The sequence below is a fragment of the Aulostomus chinensis genome, chromosome 21 (genome assembly GCF_037954235.1).
Source record: "Aulostomus chinensis isolate RoL2024-O1b breed Wild chromosome 21, RoL_Achi_v1.0, whole genome shotgun sequence".
Classification (NCBI taxonomy): Eukaryota; Metazoa; Chordata; class Actinopteri; order Syngnathiformes; family Aulostomidae; genus Aulostomus; species Aulostomus chinensis.
In genome coordinates this window covers 4,407,278-4,427,665 of record NC_141340.1, presented here as the reverse complement: position 1 = coordinate 4,427,665, position 20,388 = coordinate 4,407,278, and the positions used below count along the sequence as shown (strand labels likewise).

Below are 20,388 nucleotides of genomic sequence, written 5' to 3'. Positions count from 1 at the left end.
TATTAAAGTGACCACAACCTCGATCCTACCATTCAACTGAGTCCAGCTAGGATTTCCCTGCAGCACTGATCAACTGGGATGTCTCTGGAGACATGCAAGGGAGAAAATTCCTGCCTTCCAAACAAATATAAAGGTTTGTGTTGTACGGTTCTTGTCAGCAGCCCAAGCCTCATTTTGTTTTGCCTCCTCTGCTCGCCTGGTGAGTCAGTCATCCGTAGCTTCTGCCTCCATCTGAGTTTGGACCGCCTGCATGCTTGGCTGGACAAACAGCAGCTTGAGCGGCAGCGTACGAGGGGGGTCTACGGAAGAGCCGGCTGCCGGGCCGCTTGGAACAATTGCATTTTGTCAAATTCAATAGCTGGAATGGCGGCACATACAACAAAGAGGAAGAACAGTGGGTGTGCTGTGAGAGGAAGTCATAGAAATGCAGAAGTTCTGCATAGATCTCTCCGTTTCTAATTAATTCAAAAGACATTCATCAAAGGCTAAAGTCAACTTTTTGGGAGGGTTTTTTTTTGTTATTGCCCATCATTTTTTGGTGCCAGACAAGCAGATAGAGACTCTTCCCTCCTCACTGGGTGCACTACAGATCTGCAGACCTCCCCAGGACGCTTGCATGCTAATTAGCTCAGCTGCAGTGCATGCTAGCAGTAGGGCGATAGAGAAAGCCATCTCAGACGGGTTCACATCCTGTCTCACAGCTTTCAAAACCTGCAATTTCTCCTCCATATGCACTCAATCTACACTAGATTGAGATTTCGGTTTATCCAGAAGTCATCCTCCTCATCCTCTTTAAAAAAGTTAGCTAGCAGAAATCGCTATTCTTGTGTCAAAGGGCAAATCACTGCGCCCAGTCGGGTAAGTAGTTCCAGGTTGGTATTTTACTTTAAAATAACAACATCTGGTCATTTTAAACAGTTTTTCCACAGCCGATACAAAGCACAACCCCAGTTTAATTAGTGCAGGCAAAAAAAGTTTTGGACAGAAGTGTATGTGATGACTAGCATTCATTGCAGCTAAGCTAACTAGCAGCCAGACGTCCGGTGAGAGTCTGGAGTGATCAGCTTGAGTGGCACAAAAAATAGTGGACAATAATTGTGTTTCCTGAAAAGTTGTTGTGTTCTTTTAAAGAACAAACTGCTGCACATGCATGGGAATACCTATGTGTGTGTGTGTGTGTGTGTGTGTGTGTGTGTGTGTTTGGGGGGGGGGCGGCAGCAATAAAACAAAATGAATCCCCGTTTGCAAATATGGGGCATCCCTCCCAGTCCTGTTTTTATCACATTACCACACACGCACAACGCAGCGAGACTTGATTACACTGCAGTCGTGTTTCTATTCATAGCTGGAAAGACATCTCTGCCTCCCCTGTTACCTCTGATTTACCCGGTGGCACACGTCAGGACCGGGAGGGTGGATTCTTCGCCGTTATAGATATGACAACATGCTGTAATTTGTGTTTGCAGCTGCTGACACACAGTACACAACCCTGAGATAATGAGGTTGTTGAAATCACTGCTGCTCTTGTTAAATGTACCTCCTCCACATATAAAGTCCTGCTTGCGTGTAGGGTAGATATGACGATAATGAGCTCTCTACACATCATGCTTGCAACATGCCATGACCACAACAGCTTTCATCATGCAGCTATAAGTAAGCCTCTCACGCTCCTGCACTGTTCGCACTCCAAGATCATTATTTTTGCAAACCCAGCTGAAATCCATCCCAGTAACAATGTATTTCTCTCCCCCTTAAGCCAATCCACCCACACACACACACACACACACACACACACACACACAAACACACACACATACACACTCTGGACCAAATGTCTCTGTCATTGACTGTCCACAGAGAGGTGGAAGTACTCAGACAAAGAGAGTGATTAATTATTCAAAGAGTCTCCCTGCAATCCATTACATCACATGCATTATGAAGCAGTCTGATCTACAGCACCTCTTCAAAATCTATTGCTCTTAATGACGGGGCCGAAGCGGCAGGTAAGGAAGCTTCAGGGCGCATCGACCAGGAGACGAGCTGCTGGCTCGCCGGACGGCAGCAGTGCAGCTGAGTGAAAGGTTACAGTAAGAGCAGCAGGAAGTGTGTGTCGAGATAAAACACGTGTTATCCTTCAATCATGCTGGTAATGTGCTTATTAAACAGATTTTAATTAGCTAATAGCTGCTGTCACAACTGTTGCTGCGATAAGTTTGTTTACATTTGTTGTTCTGGGATGTTCCAAACAACAAACACGGCACGTTGACATCACGAGATGTGAATATTTTGTTCAGTGCTTGGTAAACTGCCCCCGAATAGCCAAAAACAATACTGCAGTTTTAAGAAAGTTAAGCCTTTACACTACACAATAACTCACAATCACCATGAAAATCCTTTAAACTTCATTAAATGCTAATTGGTGGCTATTCTGTTGTTTTCTAGCTGATAGAAGCACCGAAAGTAAAATATTTCATTTCATAACTGAATGCAAGTGGGTGACGTCCCTCATCTGGCAAAGCTAAAAAAAACAAAAAACAAACCTCTCCCTTTTTGATTTTAAAATCAAAACTTCAACACTGACAAAATGCACTGTCGTTAGTGATGAAACGCTTCCGTGTCCCGACGAGATTTAACGTCAGTTACGACTTAAAGTTTCTCCAATGTTTGTGAGATTTTACATCAATCAAGATTCCCGCTGTTATGAATCAAAGGAGGAAAAAAACACAACGGAGGAAGGTAACATCAGTCAGCGTCCAAGCTGCCAAGAACATCCAGAACATCAACCATGCCGGTGAACATGCCAATAAAAATGAAAAATATTCCCATGCTTCTAGGTTAGATGGCTGCAGTTGATGAAGCTGTTTGCCTGGATTTCTTTTGAGTTGTTTTCAATCATTTTATTTTCATATTTTTTGTGAAAAAAGAAAGGGTGAATCGGGCGCACGAATATCTTTTTACGTCCAAAGCCAAGCTGAGGTTTTTAATGCCCAAGTATTTTAGCTGAAATAAGCCTACCACATTTAATGACACACTTGGTAAAAACCGACAGCTCACAGTTGCTGTTGCTTAAAACGTGGACTGATTCATAAATGGTATCCACCTCTAATGCCTCTTTTAGCAGGTAAGTCATCTGCTTCGGGCCTCAAACATGAATATTCTTCCATAAAGCTGATACGATACGATAGATCTGATCGGCATTTCCACACATGGATACATCTACCAGATAGGCTACAGTGTTTAGTTAAGTGCTATTTGCTTGTAATTGTACCATTAAGGAAGAATCATATCACTCCTTCTCAGCAGCTGTGCAGATTTAGTGCTTCGTAGATAAGACTTCAGTCTCACACTTCAGATTTACTGAGCGAATCAATCCTGCCTCTGTGTCCGAACACTCACCTCCATAGTGCTCAGGTTGCAACGATGGGTTCCAGCAAACCAGCCATCAGTGGAGCACTGGTCGATATCAACATCCTGTAGATTAATGTCCACTCGCACCACGCCCCTGCAAGACAGAAGGGGATCGTTAACCTGGCTGCTGATGAACTGAAAACCTGCACGTATGGAGGAGAGGAAGAGCGGCGGGGACGAAGGGTTGGATAGAAACACGCGGTGAGGACGAGCCTGAGATGGGACGTCATGAGAAATGGCCACATCTGGCAATACGAGACACAACTTTACCCAGTTCGATATGTCCCCGCGTATTATCGGCCATCCTAGAAGCCTCACATTTCTAACAGTGCGAATGAAAACACAAGGGTGATCTCTGACAGCACCGTCGTCACGAATTTGAACACATTATCAGTTCGTGCATTTTATTCACAAACACCAAAACAGGTCCTCTGGTTCACTGGGCCAGAACATGAGCCACGCCACCTCCGAGAGCTTAATACTGATAACTTGATACTGACAGCTACCAATCATGATGTCAAATATATAAATATCTTTCACAGATCTAAAATATGATCAAGTTGATTCCCAGAAGTGTTCTTTTCAACCATTTCACTCAGACTCGAGGAAACTGATCATATTCTTTATCCTGCCATCGGCCGAGAAAAGCCTTCGGGATCCGGGATGTACAGTTCCATCCAGATCACCTCCAAAAGATAAACCCTTATTCCTTATACTATTACCGATATTTTCTCAAAATAGCTTCACAATCTGTCCGATAGTTTTTGAAATATCCTGCAACCAGGCACACATTGTTGATCACATTACTTAACACACAAGCTTTTAGGGGAAATATGCTTATTTGAAGTCTTCCCCTGAGCTGGACAAGAAGATAGATATCCCAGGACCGGCTAACAGCTAGTTAGCTTAGCATAATGAATCGTACTGAATAGGCAGTGTTAGCATACCTCTGGCTAGAGTAATTTAATTGATCAGGTTCAGGATCTTGGTTTCGCCAGAAGTAATCTCTCTTAAAAAGCTCGCCAGGAGCAGCAGTCACTTACAAAGGGGATTTCGAGGTGCTTTGTCAAACCACTCCGCCCGGTCTGGAAAGAAGTTCCGACTATGTTCTAATTCTTAAATGACTATGTCTTGTAATCTTATATTATCATTTCATAAGGAATGTTTTTACACAACCATATTTATTGTAATTCAGGCAAAGACAGTTTTTGGCAGAATGGTGCATTGATGAGTTTGAGGTATGCTAACCTGCCCACCCACTACCATTCATTGTGCTGAGCTAATTAGCACCACAGATGAGAGAATGGTGAGTATCTTCTTGTCGGGGTCTGGGAGGATGGTGAATTAGCATACATCCCAAAGAGTTGGCCTGCTCCTTTAAACTACAAGTGGAACCCTTTGTCAGTGAGGGATTTTAAAAACAGGCTACCATCCATCCATCCATCGATTTTCTATACCGCTTGTCCAGTAAGGGTCACGGGAGGGGGGTGGAGCCTATCCCAGCGAGCATTGGGCGATAGGTGGGGTTCATCCTGGACGGGTCGCCAGTCTGTCACAGGGCCATCAGGAGCAATTAGGGGTTCAATATCTTGCTCAAGGACACTTGGACATGGTTGCCGGGGGAAGTGAGGATTGAACCAGAGACCCTCCTGTAGCTAGACGGCCACTCTACCTCCGAGCCATGCCGCCCCACAGGTGACAACACCTGACACTTAAATCCATCCATCCATCCATTTTCTACTTCTTATCCTGTTAAGGGTGGTGGGGGGTGGAGCCTATCCCAGAAGTCTTCAGGTGAGAGGCGGGGTTCACCCTGGACAGGTCACCAGTCCACCTCAGGGCCAACACATAGAGACAGACAACCATTCACACTCACATTCACACCTACGGTCAATTTAGAGTATCAATCAGCCTCGTCCCCTCTTGATGTCTTTGGACTGTGGGAGGAAGCTGGAGTACCAGAGAGAACCCATGCAGAACAGGGAGAACATGGAGACTCCACACAGGAAGATCCCGTGATGGAGCCGGGACTCGAACCCGGGACCTTCTTGCTGTGAGGCGATAGTGCTGACCACTGCACCACCGTGCTGCCCTTACACTTCAATAAAAATAAAAATAAAAAATAAAAAAACAACACCTCAGGAAAGGTTATGGCTTGTTTCTGAACTCAAACTAATGTTTTTTTTTTAAAGTCATCACACCCTGATATCCTCTCTCTCTCTCTCTCTCTCTCTCTCTTTCCCTCTCGCTCTCTCCTCAGCTGAACGGCAGTTTGACACGTTAAACTGCTGATAGATCTCAACACAACAAAGCGCTCAGCTACGGCAGCTTGAAAAAGGCTGGAGTCTTTGCTCCATTTCAGCCAGCTGAGGCAGGCGGGGACGTCTGCTAGGGGCTGCTGAGGATTTACACTTACTTAGCTGCCTAAATCTCTATGAAGCCAAGGTCAGTCTCTCCGATGGCGAAGGTCATGCCTCTCCGATTCCTTTCTCTCATGTGGCATGTGTCTTTTCTTGCTCACAGATGCGCCACACAGGACAAACCAACAATACACGTACACAGGAGAAAAAAAAAGAAAGAACTAGATTCATATTTCATTCTGTTTGTGTAAAGCAGCGAGCAGTTCAACGAGAACCTCTGAACCGTCTCTTGGCAGCCCACGTTACAGGCTTTTCCTCCTGGCAAACTTACAAATGGAGAGCAGCCCGAGGCTCCATGTTGTTAGAGAAATCTATACTGACGTTAAACTTTGTTAGAGACAAGCTGTGCGACACTCCAGAGTTACAGCTCGGCAGGACATGTGTCACGGCACCATGATAACGCTTAAAGGGGAGAGAACCTGAAAAAAATACAGGAGTAAAACCGCAGGACCAGACAACAGGATTCCATAAATATACCCCAAGACAGTTTGATTAGCACAATACAACAGACAACTCAGGTCCGAAGCTCGCCACCATAAATTAGAGCTGTAATCTGTTCAATCGGGCAAAACCTGGAGCTGCTCAACCAGAAAATAAATCAGGTGCTGACTTTGTCATGACCTTTTATGGCTGTAAATTGGCTTTAGGAGGTCAAGTTTTCTTTCTGTCTGCCAGAGGGAAAAACTAAGAGGCAGATTTTTATCATACTTGGTGGAGGGGTGCTGTATGAGCCAGTGAAGAACCACATCACGGGACTGATATTACTCACAGCGCCACCTGGTGGTAAGAAGAAATGACATCGTGCTTTCAGACCAAGCTGTGCTCTTCCACGTGGGCCAACCAGATGTAGCTCAAATTTGGTCAGAAATACCGCAATCAGAATAGTTGTCGGTTACTTTGTGACTTTTTGTTAAGCAGTGTTACCGTGGCGAGGCGACTAATTTTAAAAAATGAAACTGGATTGCTCATGGTCTATGATATTTTCCAAACCTTAATGAGAATCCCAGCCTGGAGGTGTCCAGGCTTCAAGCTGAATTTAAAGGGGTCAAATTGAAGGAGCTGTTCAGGTTTGCTGCCCGGTAACTTATCACAAGGGGCTTCATTAAAATTGTCACCACCCTGGAACCTTTTTTTTATGCATCCTCCACCCGCAGTTGTTGTTGTCATTTCAGGTTGCTGCGGAGGTGACCTCCAGTTGTGGTAAGGGGCATGACTCATTCTACGTAGCAAGCCAATCACAACAAAGTGGGCTTTTTTAGAGGCGGGGCATGAGCCCAAACAACCTGTTCCTGACAGAATGACTAACACAGCAGGAGTCATGGCCTGCAGAGCCGTAACTAGGAGCTTTTTTTTTTTTTTTTTTTTTTTTTTAATCGCAAGTTCACGCTAAGGTTAGTAAATAGGAAGTAAGCCTCAAGTAGCAAACATAATTTGGTTTAACTCAAAGTTACGGTCAAAGTTAGTTATTTTTTCCAACATGACCTAAAACGTAATTGACAGTTTGATATTTTTACTTTCTCTCACACTAGAAATCCTTCTGGCGAGGCTTGATCTCCAGGTGTATAGGAGGTGGTTAATCTGGCCGGCTCCCTGTGGACACCAGGCGGGTGCAGCGCTCTCTTTGCTTGTACTTCTGTTATTAATAACTGCAGCTGCGGTCTTGCCTTGGGGCAAACTGACCTTGCTATATTCCACTGCACTGCTGGTTGTTTTGCTGAGAAATTACGTCTGTTTCAATTCACCGTTATGTAATAAGAGGAGGAAACACACAAAACAGGCAACTGACGCACAGAGTACAACAACATGACCATTACTTCAATACCAAGGGTTCATCTAAATGTCTGTTTCAGCTGTCAAAGAGGGAAAAAAATTCACCCTTTGACTATTTTTTCCAACTCCCCTCGCAATCTTTGGCATCCTTTCCAATGCGGACACACGGTGTATGAAATAGCTTGTGGAAACTGAATGTGTGCAGCGCAAAGACTAGGTCGCAATTTGAAAGAGGAGGAACAGGAGCAAAGGCAGCGTTATCACATAGAGCAGGAGATTGTGGCACCCCCAGGAAAGAGGCACTCTCCCCTTTCATCCTCCATTCTTTGTGGGTCTAAAGGCCAGGCCAGCACAGATGGGAGCATCCCAGCAGCAGGGGCTCTGGTCTTTCTGACAGACCAGTCAGGCTTTGCTAATGTTCACATTATGAAGTGGGCTCGAGATGTATCTGAGTAATTGCTTAAGGGCTGCAAAGGGATATTCATCAGAAACATGTAGGCGATGAAGGCCTCCGTGTGCCCTCTTTGTTACAAGTCATTCTTTGGCGTATTCATGAATGAATGCTGAATGTCAGAACAGTAGCACTTGCAGATGTAGGTCTCTTTTCAAGCCCAGAAAAGGGAAACGATTGATTAGCCTGTTTACCCTCTATGTACAGCAAAAGAGGTAAAGTCTGAATCTTAACGAATCGTGGCACCAAAGACACATTTCTCACATCTGTGAGGAAAAACGTACGTGACTCATCACAAAGTAGATCTGTCAAAGTCAAATGACACGAATAGACAAAGTCCAAAAACTATGGCAATCAGTTGAAGCAGAATTTGTTCTGTCAGCAGCTACAAAGCGGTTCAAGGATGAGGTATTTGAAGTGAGCAGCAACACCTCAACCAAAAGCTAAAGTAGAAAATAAGAGCTGAGTTGACCAAATGTTTATGAGGCGTGTAGATTTTCCTTCACAACACAGTCATCACCAACAAGCATTTATATCATTTTTGAAGCTTAAATACAATTTGGTAGAAGTATGAAGCTAACTCTTAGCTACGCTAAGCGCTAACTACACCACGGCCACGTGACACCCCAGCCAGCTGCTTCTGTTCCACCGGGATGACGTTGAACGTCCCTGTCAACCTCTCCAGTCTCATCCAACCGCTTGGGAGCAACTGTCGTTTTCAAGACACAAATATGCTTTGAAATTCATAACTGACATATTTTATGTAATACACATGTGCAAAATAGAAAATATTAACCACAGACCTTAAACTCCCAGGCTTTCAGCGCCATGTTCTGTTGTCCTGTGGGCACTATTTAACCCAGAAGTCAAACCATGCACAGTCAAAACACATTTCTGGACAGACAAGGAAGCAAACTTTATGCTTTCACAGCTGAAGGAGTTGGATGTTTTGCTTTAACAGCCTTTGAATTTATAGTCTGCCCTTCAACAGGCAGACCACTGGACGCTGGTTAACTTGCTCGGAAAGGGAGCGTAAAGTAAAGGGGCGTAGCATCACTTCGCATTCCTGATGTGGACATAGAGCCATCAGTAAATCGGTCCCTGTATACTGGGGGGGGGCAGTGGTCCAGTAAATGACCTTATCAAGTGTAACCCTGAATGCAAATCCACTGGGAGAATTTTAGGACTCATTGCTGTGCTACTCTATTATAGGATTCACAATGCTAAGTGGACAATGTGATTACGTGTATTGATGCCAGTTTCATTTCCAGGCATTTTAAATTTAGTTTGACTTTCTATTTCCCCCCTCAGCAGGCAGTACTCTTTTATATATCTTTTAATAGAAATGTTTTGGTCGTCCACCCCGACATCTCCAGGCACCCTGGCTGTGGGCATAGAAACCAGAAATAATACGATGTAGAAGTGAACATGAAAGACTGGCACAAGCTTAAAACATGATCCGTGTAGCCGGAAGAGCTGCACGCCCAGATGAACCTGCATGCATATTCCTCCTGCCCTGATGTCTTGACAAGAGCACATCTCTGTCCTTTTTAGAAGGGCACAGTTCATGCATTATGTCATAGAACTATCACGATGCTAAAACTGTGCAGCCTCCCTGAGGAAAATGTCTCTTATGTGATAGAAATGCATTAAGCTGACAGGGAGAGCAGAAGCTAATGTGAGTCTAGCTGCTGGGCAAGATGCTGCTTGTCTACTGACGTTTCAATGCGACCTGGGTCATTTTATTGAGTTCTGTCGCTGGTCATCAAAAAAGACACAGCGCCTGTGGCGCAGCACTTGTCAAAGGAAGCAAACGGGAAGACTTCTCTCTTTTCTAGAGCCAGCACAGTCTGTCATGAGTTCGGGACTCTTGACACTCACTGAAAGTCTTCTGAAGACAGAAGTCGGAATATCGTTCAACTGATTTGAGCTGCTGACAAAAACAACCTGACAGTTGTGTGGAGCAAACCCATGTCAGTGATCACCAGAAATAAAAAAGTTCTGTCTCATAGGTAAAAATAACCAACACACAGCCTTTAATCTACCCTTCTACGTCATTACGTTGAAAAAAAACCCTACAATTCGTGCTACAAGAAACTAAACACCTTGAAACGTGATCTTTCACTTAATCCTTTTATTTTGTCTATTTTCCTTACAGCTGTGTCCACTGTTTGTTGATCCTGCAAAAGTTCAAGTTTTAAAGCTGCGTCACATTAAACTTACTGTTGCTGACCAAATCCAAACTCCACTCAGAAAACGAGCATTTTTAAAGTTGTGTGCTTGTCATTTAGAGGAAAGACAAGAGAGATCATGAGCCCTACTTTTGGATAATTCGGCAGTCTCATGCCGTCTCTTCTACATTATTTTGATCAATTTATTTTAATCAAATCACAGCAGAATCTAAATTGGAAGCAGCCTGCAGACAGCAGGCTGTGTGCATCTTCACTGCTGCTCACAGTGAATCACTTTTCACATCAGTTTCATTTCAATTGTCCCCAGATAATGTTACATCACCCAGACACAACGGCGCTTGGTTTTTCAATGCATAGCAATATGGTTATTTCACTCAGGAATGATTACGGGGTTGCTTTCTTTTATTTCTTAAAGGCAAAGTGTATACGCAGTCAGTGAAGGTGCATTAGACCGAATGCACTTCTGGTATGACACAAAAACGACAGTCACGCTGCATTAAAAAGGAGAAACAAGCATTCTTCTCAAGTGAGAAGTTAACATGTTTTCTCACAGACTTTGCAACTGCTCACCCCCTGCTGGCCATTTGAACAATACACCTTCTGAGGCTCTTAACTTTGGCTCATATTTATTTCACTTTATTTTTTGGTTATCGTCTGTTTGTAGTCTGATGTTAGCTTTTCTTTTCCTCGCCGTTCAATCCACTTCACCCTACCACGCTCTCCAGGTCACTGCTGCGGCCCCTCCGACTCTCAGAGTAGTGAACTGCATGTTCCCTCCATCAGGTGTTGTCATCTACATTGTGGATCACGCAACTCCCCCAGTTCACCTCCCCAGCAGGTACCTCTACTGACCAGAGGAGGTGCGAGTTTAGCAAGCAGGACACACTCCTTCATCTGTGTCTTCCCGCCCGCAGACACAGGTCTGTGGTGAGGTCTGTGCAGATGCCAAACCAAGTCAGAGAAAACAGTGGGAGTTCAACAACAGACCCCTGCACTACCTTTGGGCCTTGGCTTCACTTTTCACAGCCATCCAGTTCTGTTATACAGTCCATGAGAATACCACAGCTCGGTTTCTCCCTCAGCAGAGTGCTACAGGCTAAACCTGCACCAACAATATCACAGATTCATAATCCTTGAAGGTGCAAGTGGATATCATTCGTGTAATACTATCAAAATCACAGCGATTAGGCCCTTCATCAGCAGTATTAGTAGGAAAAGATCCCTTTACAGCGCATCAGAGCGGCTGGGTAGTACGCTGACATTTACTGGCTGAAGGCGTGGTACTGACAGGCCACCTCACTGAGCAGTGGAGTCCCAGTGACATCAGCAGTAAGAGAAGGAGCACCTCAGGGATCTTTCACCCCCCGCATGCCTCGGGTTACAGGAAAAACTCATTTCAACATTTTCCTTCTCAATTTAGAATCTAATATGATGGCGTTTAGCCCCGGGAATTGCGGGGTTTCCATCCTGTTTGTTTCTGGAGCGTGCCCATCCTGAGCAGATGCTGCTGGCTCCTCCTGGAGCGCAAGGCCTCCCACTCTCGGGATCCTACAGCGCTGTCCAGACTCGAGCTGCTTGTAACTGCAAAAATGGGAAGTAAAGCCAAAGTGGAAATACTGCCAGCTTATTAGAACTACTATAACATAAATAACATAAAATTCTTATAATTCTTCTTTTGAGAAAGTTGTCCTGTTATATTACTGCTGCCTCAGAGCAATTAAGGTCTGCTTTGTGAAAGGTGAGTTACAGCATGCGTGGTGCATTCTCTGAAGTTCAAGTGATCTGCCAATTAGGGCGATAGTTTCTTCCTAGAGAAGCCTCCGACAATGGCACACACACTCACACACACGCACACACTTGAAAACATTCCCCTGTGTGTGGTCTAAGCTGCCTCCCCTGCGCCTCAAGTGCTGCTGAAGAGACAGACGGCGAGAGGAGAGACGAAGTGTGAGAGGTGCGAGTTCTTACACCTTCGCGCAAACAACAGGTCGATCTATCACCAACACATGTCCACACACTCCTGTTCTAACAAGTCCGTGTGTTTGACTAAATAGGAAGCAAAAAACAGAGCTCCATTTGTATTCATTTCCATATGGCGGTTGCATAAAACAAGTCACCTTGCTGCTTGCAGCATCATCACAACAAACAGGAAGTGACTGGAGCATTAAAAGGCTGGAATCAAGATGGCCCATGCCGGGTTGTTGTTCTACATCATTCATTATTAATTCATTGCCGTATTGATTGTGTATTCAAGTGGAGGGGAAAGCGATGAGAGCTGATGTCTGAATGGAGGCTAACGTTTCTCCTCCTCTCCTCTTTCAGTTATCCGGCAGGGTGCTGAGGCGCAGGGAGGATGCAGGATTAGCCGCCTGCTACTTTGATATGAGCGACTGTCAAAAACAAACTGAGAAACAGATTAAGGGTTGTTTAAGGTTGTAACGAACCCCGTTTACTATGGACTTAAAGACTGACTGACGACAGATTAGTTGTGTAAAATGCCAAAACCAGTAGTATTGACATTATCACCAACCATCAGGCAATGTTCCAAAAATATTCAATTCATCATGCGAAATATGTTAAAAACTTGATATGTGAGATGTGTGAGCCGGTGAACGTTTGGCAAAATCCTAAATGAACTCATTCAAACCATAAACTGGCGGATGAAGGATTTTTTTTTTTTTTTATCCATTGTTGGTGTTGAATCAGTCACATCACTTGAGTGCCAAATCACATCTATGTGAGTCTTCTTTTAATTGCTCCGCATAAAACAAAACAAAAAAAAATTGTGTTTTTCAATTCACCGACAAGTTTTGGGCACGTGTCACTGACGGCATAATTTACTTTCACTGTTGAAGCTGTGGTACAAGCAATGAAAAATCACGTTCTGCACTGCACATATTTCGCCTCTCTTCCTCGTGTAGATGCCCTGGTGAAGCCCTCCATGATTTTAACTCCTTCTTTCCACATGCTAACACCAGTTATTTAGTATACTACACGGAGTACGCATTTTGTCCATTTTTTGACACAAAGACGTGGGGAATGTCCGCATGGAGCGCTACAAAGATAGCGGCAGAGGCGGCAATAGCTTGCTAGCTCGCTAATAGCCCGTTAGCTTGTTTTAGCTAGCACTCTGTCAACAGTCTATCTGAAATTTGCAATGAAGGTACAAATTGCCCACATCCTTGATGCCATTAGTGGACCAAAAGCGTATGCAACAGCAATCACTGAGTTTTCCACAGGGAATTAATCTACTTCCTGTCTGGTCGACATAGTCATGGACATACGCAGAAATGAGGCGTAAGGGCCCTTCAGCGGAGGGGTGTATTTGTTGGGCTGTTCAAATATCAAAAATCTCTGTCCACAACCATTAACAATCTTTCAGAGTCAGCATTTGCCCCGATGATGGTGATGACAACATTATTTTGGCCGTATCTTATTTAGAAGAACATGATATTGCGCTCACATGTATTGATGCTTCTACTAGCATACATAGCTTCTTTTAGCTAAAACGGTGGAAAATCATTTGCCTGCTAACTCCAAAGGTTCCAAAATATGCATACCAGTACCATCTAAAGCTCATTAAATAATTGTATAATAATTATATAATAATTGTAGCTTATTTGTTAAAAAAAAAAAAACCCAAAAAAACAGGCTAGACTACCTCCACTCACAGCGCTAAGCTAACTGGCTTCTGTAACTATTGTCTCCAATACTTGTATTTGTCTTAAATGTGCTGCACCATCACTTCTTCAGCTCCATAAGCAGCGCCTCTTGCATTATTTACTGTACATGGTTACTAGGAATCCTCATTTTAACTGGAGCAACACTTAACTGTTGTGTTGGAACATTTGTGACAACGAATGCTGTTCCGCTGCTCCTTGAAGCACCGTGGGATATGCGTTTTTAAGTGCTATTGAACAGGCCACTCTCCAGAGACATTAAACAATACAAAATGCCACCACATGTCACACCTTCGATCTGGTGGAGGAGGCTGGAGGTGGAAAACTGCTCCTTTGGTGATGGTGGGAGGGTTTTCTCTGAGCCCTCGCAAAAAAAAGAAGAAGAAGAAAAAAAAAAAAAAACAACTACTGAATTATACATGTGGGGCTTCACAAATTAGCTGCACACTCCAATTCAGGTGTGAAACAGGTTTGACTAGTCATCAGTCGAGTATGTGGGCTAATTGACAATCAGATCAGAGACTGAGCTGCTTGGGGGGGCTTTGGGGCTGGGATAACACTGGGGAGCTGATAGGCTATTACAGTATAATCACGTCAGGTTTTGACTCATTTGCAATCCGTGCCTGCCTGTGAGCGACTCGAGTGTATCAATTAAAGATTCATTGAAGGCAATACACACACAACTAGTGATCCGGATTAAATATTCATCGAGAAGATGTTGGTCAGGATCCTATGGAGCTTTAACACTTGACTATTTCAGTGCATGTCAGGACTGCTGGCACATACCGCCAGCAGGCTGCAGTGTGTGTGTGTGTGTGTGGGGGGGGGGGGGGGGGGTGGGCTTTGGGACACAGCTTGTACAAAACAGACACATTTCACCTCTCCTACATATCTGGTTACTACATCTTTATTTCAGGAGGGTTCTGATTCATCACTGATTTAGAAGTCTCCTCCTCCTTGAAAGAAAAATAAAGGGCATTTCCTGAGCAAGTTTAAAAAATGAATTAGGGCCGGTAGCCAGAGGTTTCCACCACTGCTACATCCCGGGTTATTTTTAGTATCCTGCCGCCTTGTCAGACTGGAGGAGAGAAGAAACCCCCTCAATAAGAGGAGGAGGCCGCTGGCAAGATGCGGTGTGTGGAAAGAGAGTCATGATCCGGGCTCAGTCCGGGTTTGTGTCATGAATGATGTTTTAAACGAGAGTGACACATTTTTTTTTGGGGGGGGGGGGTACGCTTGTTTGTCACCATCCTCAGAGCAACATGAGAAGATGATGGATATTTTTCTTTGCTTTTGTGTGTACCAGGGAGATGAGACCCACGGAGGCCACCTAGCTTAGTGCAATCAATGGTAGTGGATGGGAGAGTTAGCATACCTCCTTCTTGCCCAATCAGGTTTTTATAACCTGTGGTTCAGGGTCCTGGTTTGTCCGGTAGTCAGCCATGATTAAAAGCAGCGCTCGTCTAATTGTCGATAAACATTTTTGTTTTGTTGGTAAAAGTTAACCAGTGGTTTTGTCAGGAAAGTAGTTCCGGCTACGTACCTGAATTTCTCATCATTTATAATTGTTATTCCATTATAAAATGTCATTATTTGCAACTTTAAAGGCTTTTTTTGGCAGGTGTATGCTAACTTGCCCATCCGCTGCCATTCATTATGCTGAGCTAACTAGCCGGGCTCTGTGGGTTTCAGCTCCCTGGTGTGGCACAGGATAGAGACTGGTGCCTGGCTTCAAGCCCCCCCCCCCAAAAAAAGAAGGTGTGCTGCTTTAAGTGAGGGCATCACAGGTCCAGCTTCATGAAAAACGTCATGATTGATGAGCTGGTGTCAGGTTTTCAATTTACCTCATTTCCACCCACCTGAATTCTGGAGCCAAGTTGGGCCTCAGGCCGTAGAAGGCAGCCGATAAGGTCAAAAGCCAACGGGGGACAAAATTCCCATTTTCACACTCCAGGTAGGGTGCGGACCACTTGACATGAGTCTTGTCCGGGATGAAACTTTCTCCTCTCTGTAAAGAATTGTCAGCTGATTTAATATCTTGGCTTAACACTCTCTTATGGAAACTGGGCTTCTTCCTGTTCTTAACATCGTGGTACCACTCGGTGTCTGCGGTGCGGTTGTGGAGATGCTGGTGGGCCATGCCGGAGAGGTCTTGGAGGACAATCTCTCCACCGGCCCTGGTGGCTTGGAGCAGCACGGCGGGCCCCGCCACGGACGAATCCGCGCTGAAAGTGACAACAGCCCGGTGGATTTTGGCGTCTCCCTCCAGGATACTCGTGACTAGAGCGTGGTACCACTCAATGTCTCGCCGGAGACTCTGCTCCCTGGACCTGTTGGCTTGCAGGATCATGTTGAGGAAGTTTGTGGCGTGCAGCACCGTATCCAACACGCCGCTCATGGAGTAATGCGGGGTGGCGTGTGACCTTCCCCGCAAAGAGGTGAGCTCGTACCTCCGCGAACAATTGGCGTGCTTTAAGGTGGTGGAGTCGCCCGTGTGCAGAAACGCCGTGACCACCCTGGGGAGATGCTCCTCGATTTTCTGCGGCAGCTCTCCGGGAAGATGAGGCGGTCGACGGTGCGTCTGTGCGCCGTGAATCGGCTCCCGTGCGCGGCTTTCTTCCTCTGACCATTCCGCGTATTGATGATTGGATCCCAGGGAGAAACCCACTTGCAGCAGCAGCAGCAGCAACGCCAGCCGGAAAACAGCCATCTCCCCCTCCAGAAAGCCTCCACAGATGCTCGGAATTACAGTGTCGTCAGGCGGGCGTGCTGGCTGGGGAATAATCTACCGAATTTGCTCCGCTAAAGCATCGCCTCACCACTTGTAGGAGATTCTTGAGTCTCGAAATCAAACGGCGAAGAGAGGCTGTCCTCGCCGGATAAATCCCTTCTTATTCTCTACAGATGCTTCATCCAGCTTGTTGATGTGGAGTATTCTCTCTCTCTCCCCCCCCTCTCTCTCTCCTCTCTCTCTCTCCCTCAGACTGTCTGGGGCTCGGCTGTGCGGACGCGCTCCTTCTGCGTAAATCAACGAGGAGGAAGGAGGAGTAAAGGGGAATGTTATTAGTAAGTGTGTGTGTGTGTGTGTGTGTGTGTGTATATACATATATATATATATATATATACACACACACACACACACATTTTTTTTTTCAGGAGTCAGGGAGCAGTCAGATGTCACTCACACTCCGCCCTCTTCCGACCACAACACACTCATGAAGTAGGCTGGTGTACAGGAGTTGTGCCGTCTTCTCCTCCACCTCACAGGTCTCCATCAGGTGCCATCAACCCGCCTATGGCCGCCCCCTCTGTCAATCACGTTGAAGGGTTTGGTGGAGAGGTGACGGAGCTGTGTTCTCATCTCGAACTTGACGACTTTCATTTTTAAATTTTTTTTAAAAATAAATTTTCAAGTAATGTGATTTTCATTGGCGGGGGGGGGGGGGGTGGATCCGTATGGAAACCACTTTGATTCCGAGTTGTAAAGTAAGAATTCTGATTGTACGGAGGCCTGAAGTGGCCAAAGGAAGGAAGATTAAAACTAACTGATTAACTAACTGACATTTATGGTCAGGGTTTCAGGTAACCTCAGGTAACACTCGTGGCCGGTAGACGTTACTCACTCCTTCAATGTCACTGATTTGTGGCCAGGACGCATAACTTGTTCCCACCAATTGATTAATTGAAGTTTCTGTTGACTTGGTTGTGCTGCTGAAACAGGCCTTGAGCTGATACCATCGTGCCTGCACCCACAGAATATTCTCTCACAAGCCTTTTTAAGCATGTGTCTGAGGTGTGTACGTCCAGTATATACACACACAGTCACACACACACACACAAAGGAAAACGTCAGACAGGCGTGTAAATAGAAATGATAAATGTGTAACATTGATCTCAGCACACAGAAAAACTGAGTCCTATTCCGGGTTCAAAGAGGCGCACTGGGATAAATGTCTTTTTTTATATATATATAAGCACTCCCTTCAGCCTTGATATGTTGCTAATCAATAAGTTCATTCATGTGCTGGTCAAACTAACGACAGAGAATAACCTCAGGTTGGTATCGTTGCAGAGGTCTGACACGTCTCCTCGCTGCTCCCCTTTGTCACCGATCCGTCAGATCCTCTCTTCCTCGTTACTCGCCGGGGCATGTCACGTCATGCTATGTGGCCCAGAGGCATCTTGTCCTGGAAGCAGGGTGAGGGAAGACAGGCGTAACGGAGGGTGACAGAGCCAGGAGCCGGCCCGCGCGCCGGGGCCATCAGGGACGGCGAAACCTGAAGACCTGCTGGCTATTTTGACCACACAGATGCATCCAGAGCTGTGAGAGCTTGTCCTGCCTGGAGATCTTGACGTCTGCGAGCAAACAGTCGGAGACAGGAGAGGGTACACCTGACATCCCCACACCGGGGACAGCTGGATGCTTAACAGGAATAAACGAGCACATCAAAGACTTGTTTCTGTCTGAAGGCATTCATAAATCAGATTAATCAGCCTGCTTAAACGGAGCACTGAAATTTCCCACTGCGAAAAATGCAGCTAGCTTTAATTTAGTCAATCTGCTTTGCAAGTCCAGAGCTTCTGAGGGGGGTAGAGCTTCATCAGAGGCACATGCAGAGTCTGGTCTCAACATTCGCGTCAACACCTCCCAGCACAAACGGACGCTCCTGTGGTCATTTTTAAACCCAGCGTGTTTGAGGCATTGGCCGAGAACTGTTTTACACAGTCATAAAGTTTAATGCATATTTATTTATTTTTTTATGCATATTTTTTAAGTGTAAAAATAGATGATTAAATACTGTACTTGTGGCATGCGTTTGCTAGCACGTGGCTGAATGGCAGTTTGGAGATTGCCAAGAACATGACGTGCCATCACACGCAATTCAGAGGAAGGGTGACGCCTGACACGGTGACGGCGAAGTCAGACCTCCACAGTGTGGTTCATGCGCTCTGTGCGTCTAACAACGGCATTTGCGCTTCGAATACTACAGAGTTAATTTGTGAATATATTTTGAAATAAAACTGTTCATCTCGTGATCTTTTGATTGTGTGATTTATGACACTAACCCAAAACTAAACAGCCCCGTTTGCCTTTGATGAGACGAAACCACGGAGGCGCTAACCTCCTCCAGAGGTGTTATTTGTCCACTGTTAGCTAAATGCCGTTGGCCACACAAAAACCGCTCACGTGACACAAAGCTGATGTCTGAGCTGGGAAAAAAACATTTAGTTGCAAAATTAACAGCGTAAGCTTAAGAACTGATTAACTCCAAGTTTGAAAGTGAGGCTGTCAGCCAGCCCAGTCAGGATCCGTTTATTTCCAGGCTGCTAATATTGTGCATAGATATGATGATCAAACCAATAAAAATTGTTGGACATAGCACTTTCTAAGGAGGTGTGAGCCATCTGGGTTCTCCATGGTAATGTGCTGCCAGTTGGTTTATAATGAATATGTTATCAACCAGGCCCTGAAATCGACAGCAGCTTAATTATGTACCGTTTTGGCTGATGTGATGTTGAAGATGCAAATCCTGAAAATCTAGTGGAAGATCTCATGCCCGCCCTCCCTGCAGGCCGTCGTTTTTAGGGCTATTGATGAAGATTTATTGACGAGGATTCCGCGCGTCTGATCTGTAAGCCTTAAAAAAAAATTCACCCGATTGCTTCTGAACCCCCACCTTCTGCTCAAAAAGGGGACATAAATGTGATGGTGAGTGGAAGCGCAACCGGTTTTCCTCAGCACCCTTGACTTTCACCTCAAACTGGAATTCCTCTCTGCCAACAGCAGTTGAACCGTCATTGGAGAACTGCTACCTGTAATTCTCACCGAATGTTGTGACGTGGGAGTTGCAGCCATTCCCCGCTTGCACATGTAAACAGCCATAAATACTTGCAGCTAAATATACAGGAAGATTACAGCTCCCGTGACCTGCAGTTTGATCAAAAACGAGCCGTTGTGGTAATCCTGATAGAAATTACTCTCCGTGTTCCAGTGTTTCTCGCATAGTTGCCTCCCACACAGATGTTCTATATCTCTGGATTGTCTGATATTTTCATGCAGGTCAGTGAGAGCCTGTTACCCCCCTTAAGAGCCAGAAGGTCTCCAAAGAGGGGGATTGTGTGTGGATGTAACAAAATATGATGGAGGTACTGGTGCACAGGCAGAGAGACTGCACTGATGATCACTCTTCAACCGTTAGGTCACTTTAGATGACAAAGTACATGTTGTTTTGTTCACTCTACCGTAGTAATGCGTAGTTTCCTGTCAGCACGGAAGAAACATCTGGCTCCTTGTTCTTGCTAGAACAACAACAACAAAAAAAAACACTCTAATCATAACCATGCCCATGAAAAATAACATCGCAGGTAAACCACTTTCTATCTGAGAACATTGTTCATATATTCCTACTTAAAGTAAACAATTATTCATCAAAATAACCCAACAGACCAGTCTTGTGTTAAGATCC

The 20,388-nt window shown here is 45.1% G+C and overlaps 1 protein-coding gene and 2 long non-coding RNA genes across 4 annotated transcripts in view; 1 reads left to right on the top strand and 2 right to left on the bottom strand.

Moving 5' to 3' along the window:
- Window positions 1–17,204, bottom strand: part of gpr158a (G protein-coupled receptor 158a) — a 64,438-nt gene extending 47,234 nt beyond the window's left edge. The window contains exons 1-3 of one of the 2 annotated variants that reach the window (XM_086191149.1): window positions 17,107–17,204; window positions 15,781–16,939; window positions 3,397–3,502 (exon numbers count right to left, since the gene is read on the bottom strand). In XM_086191149.1, coding sequence (XP_086047275.1) covers window positions 3,397–3,502; window positions 15,781–16,631 — 957 coding nt within the window. In that variant the 5' untranslated portion in view covers window positions 16,632–16,939; window positions 17,107–17,204. Of the gene's footprint in view, window positions 1–3,396; window positions 3,503–15,780; window positions 16,979–17,106 lie in introns of those variants that run through there. The other variant, XM_086191150.1, reaches the window with a different exon arrangement.
- LOC147241400 (uncharacterized) lies at window positions 16,295–18,286 on the top strand. The gene is made up of 3 exons (XR_015110853.1): window positions 16,295–16,359; window positions 16,905–16,987; window positions 17,994–18,286. It is a non-coding gene; the product is annotated as an uncharacterized LOC147241400 (long non-coding RNA).
- On the bottom strand, window positions 18,036–20,388 carry LOC147241399 (uncharacterized). The gene is made up of 3 exons (XR_015110854.1): window positions 20,370–20,388; window positions 20,165–20,221; window positions 18,036–18,108 (listed from the first exon to the last, which is right to left on the bottom strand). It is a non-coding gene; the product is annotated as an uncharacterized LOC147241399 (long non-coding RNA).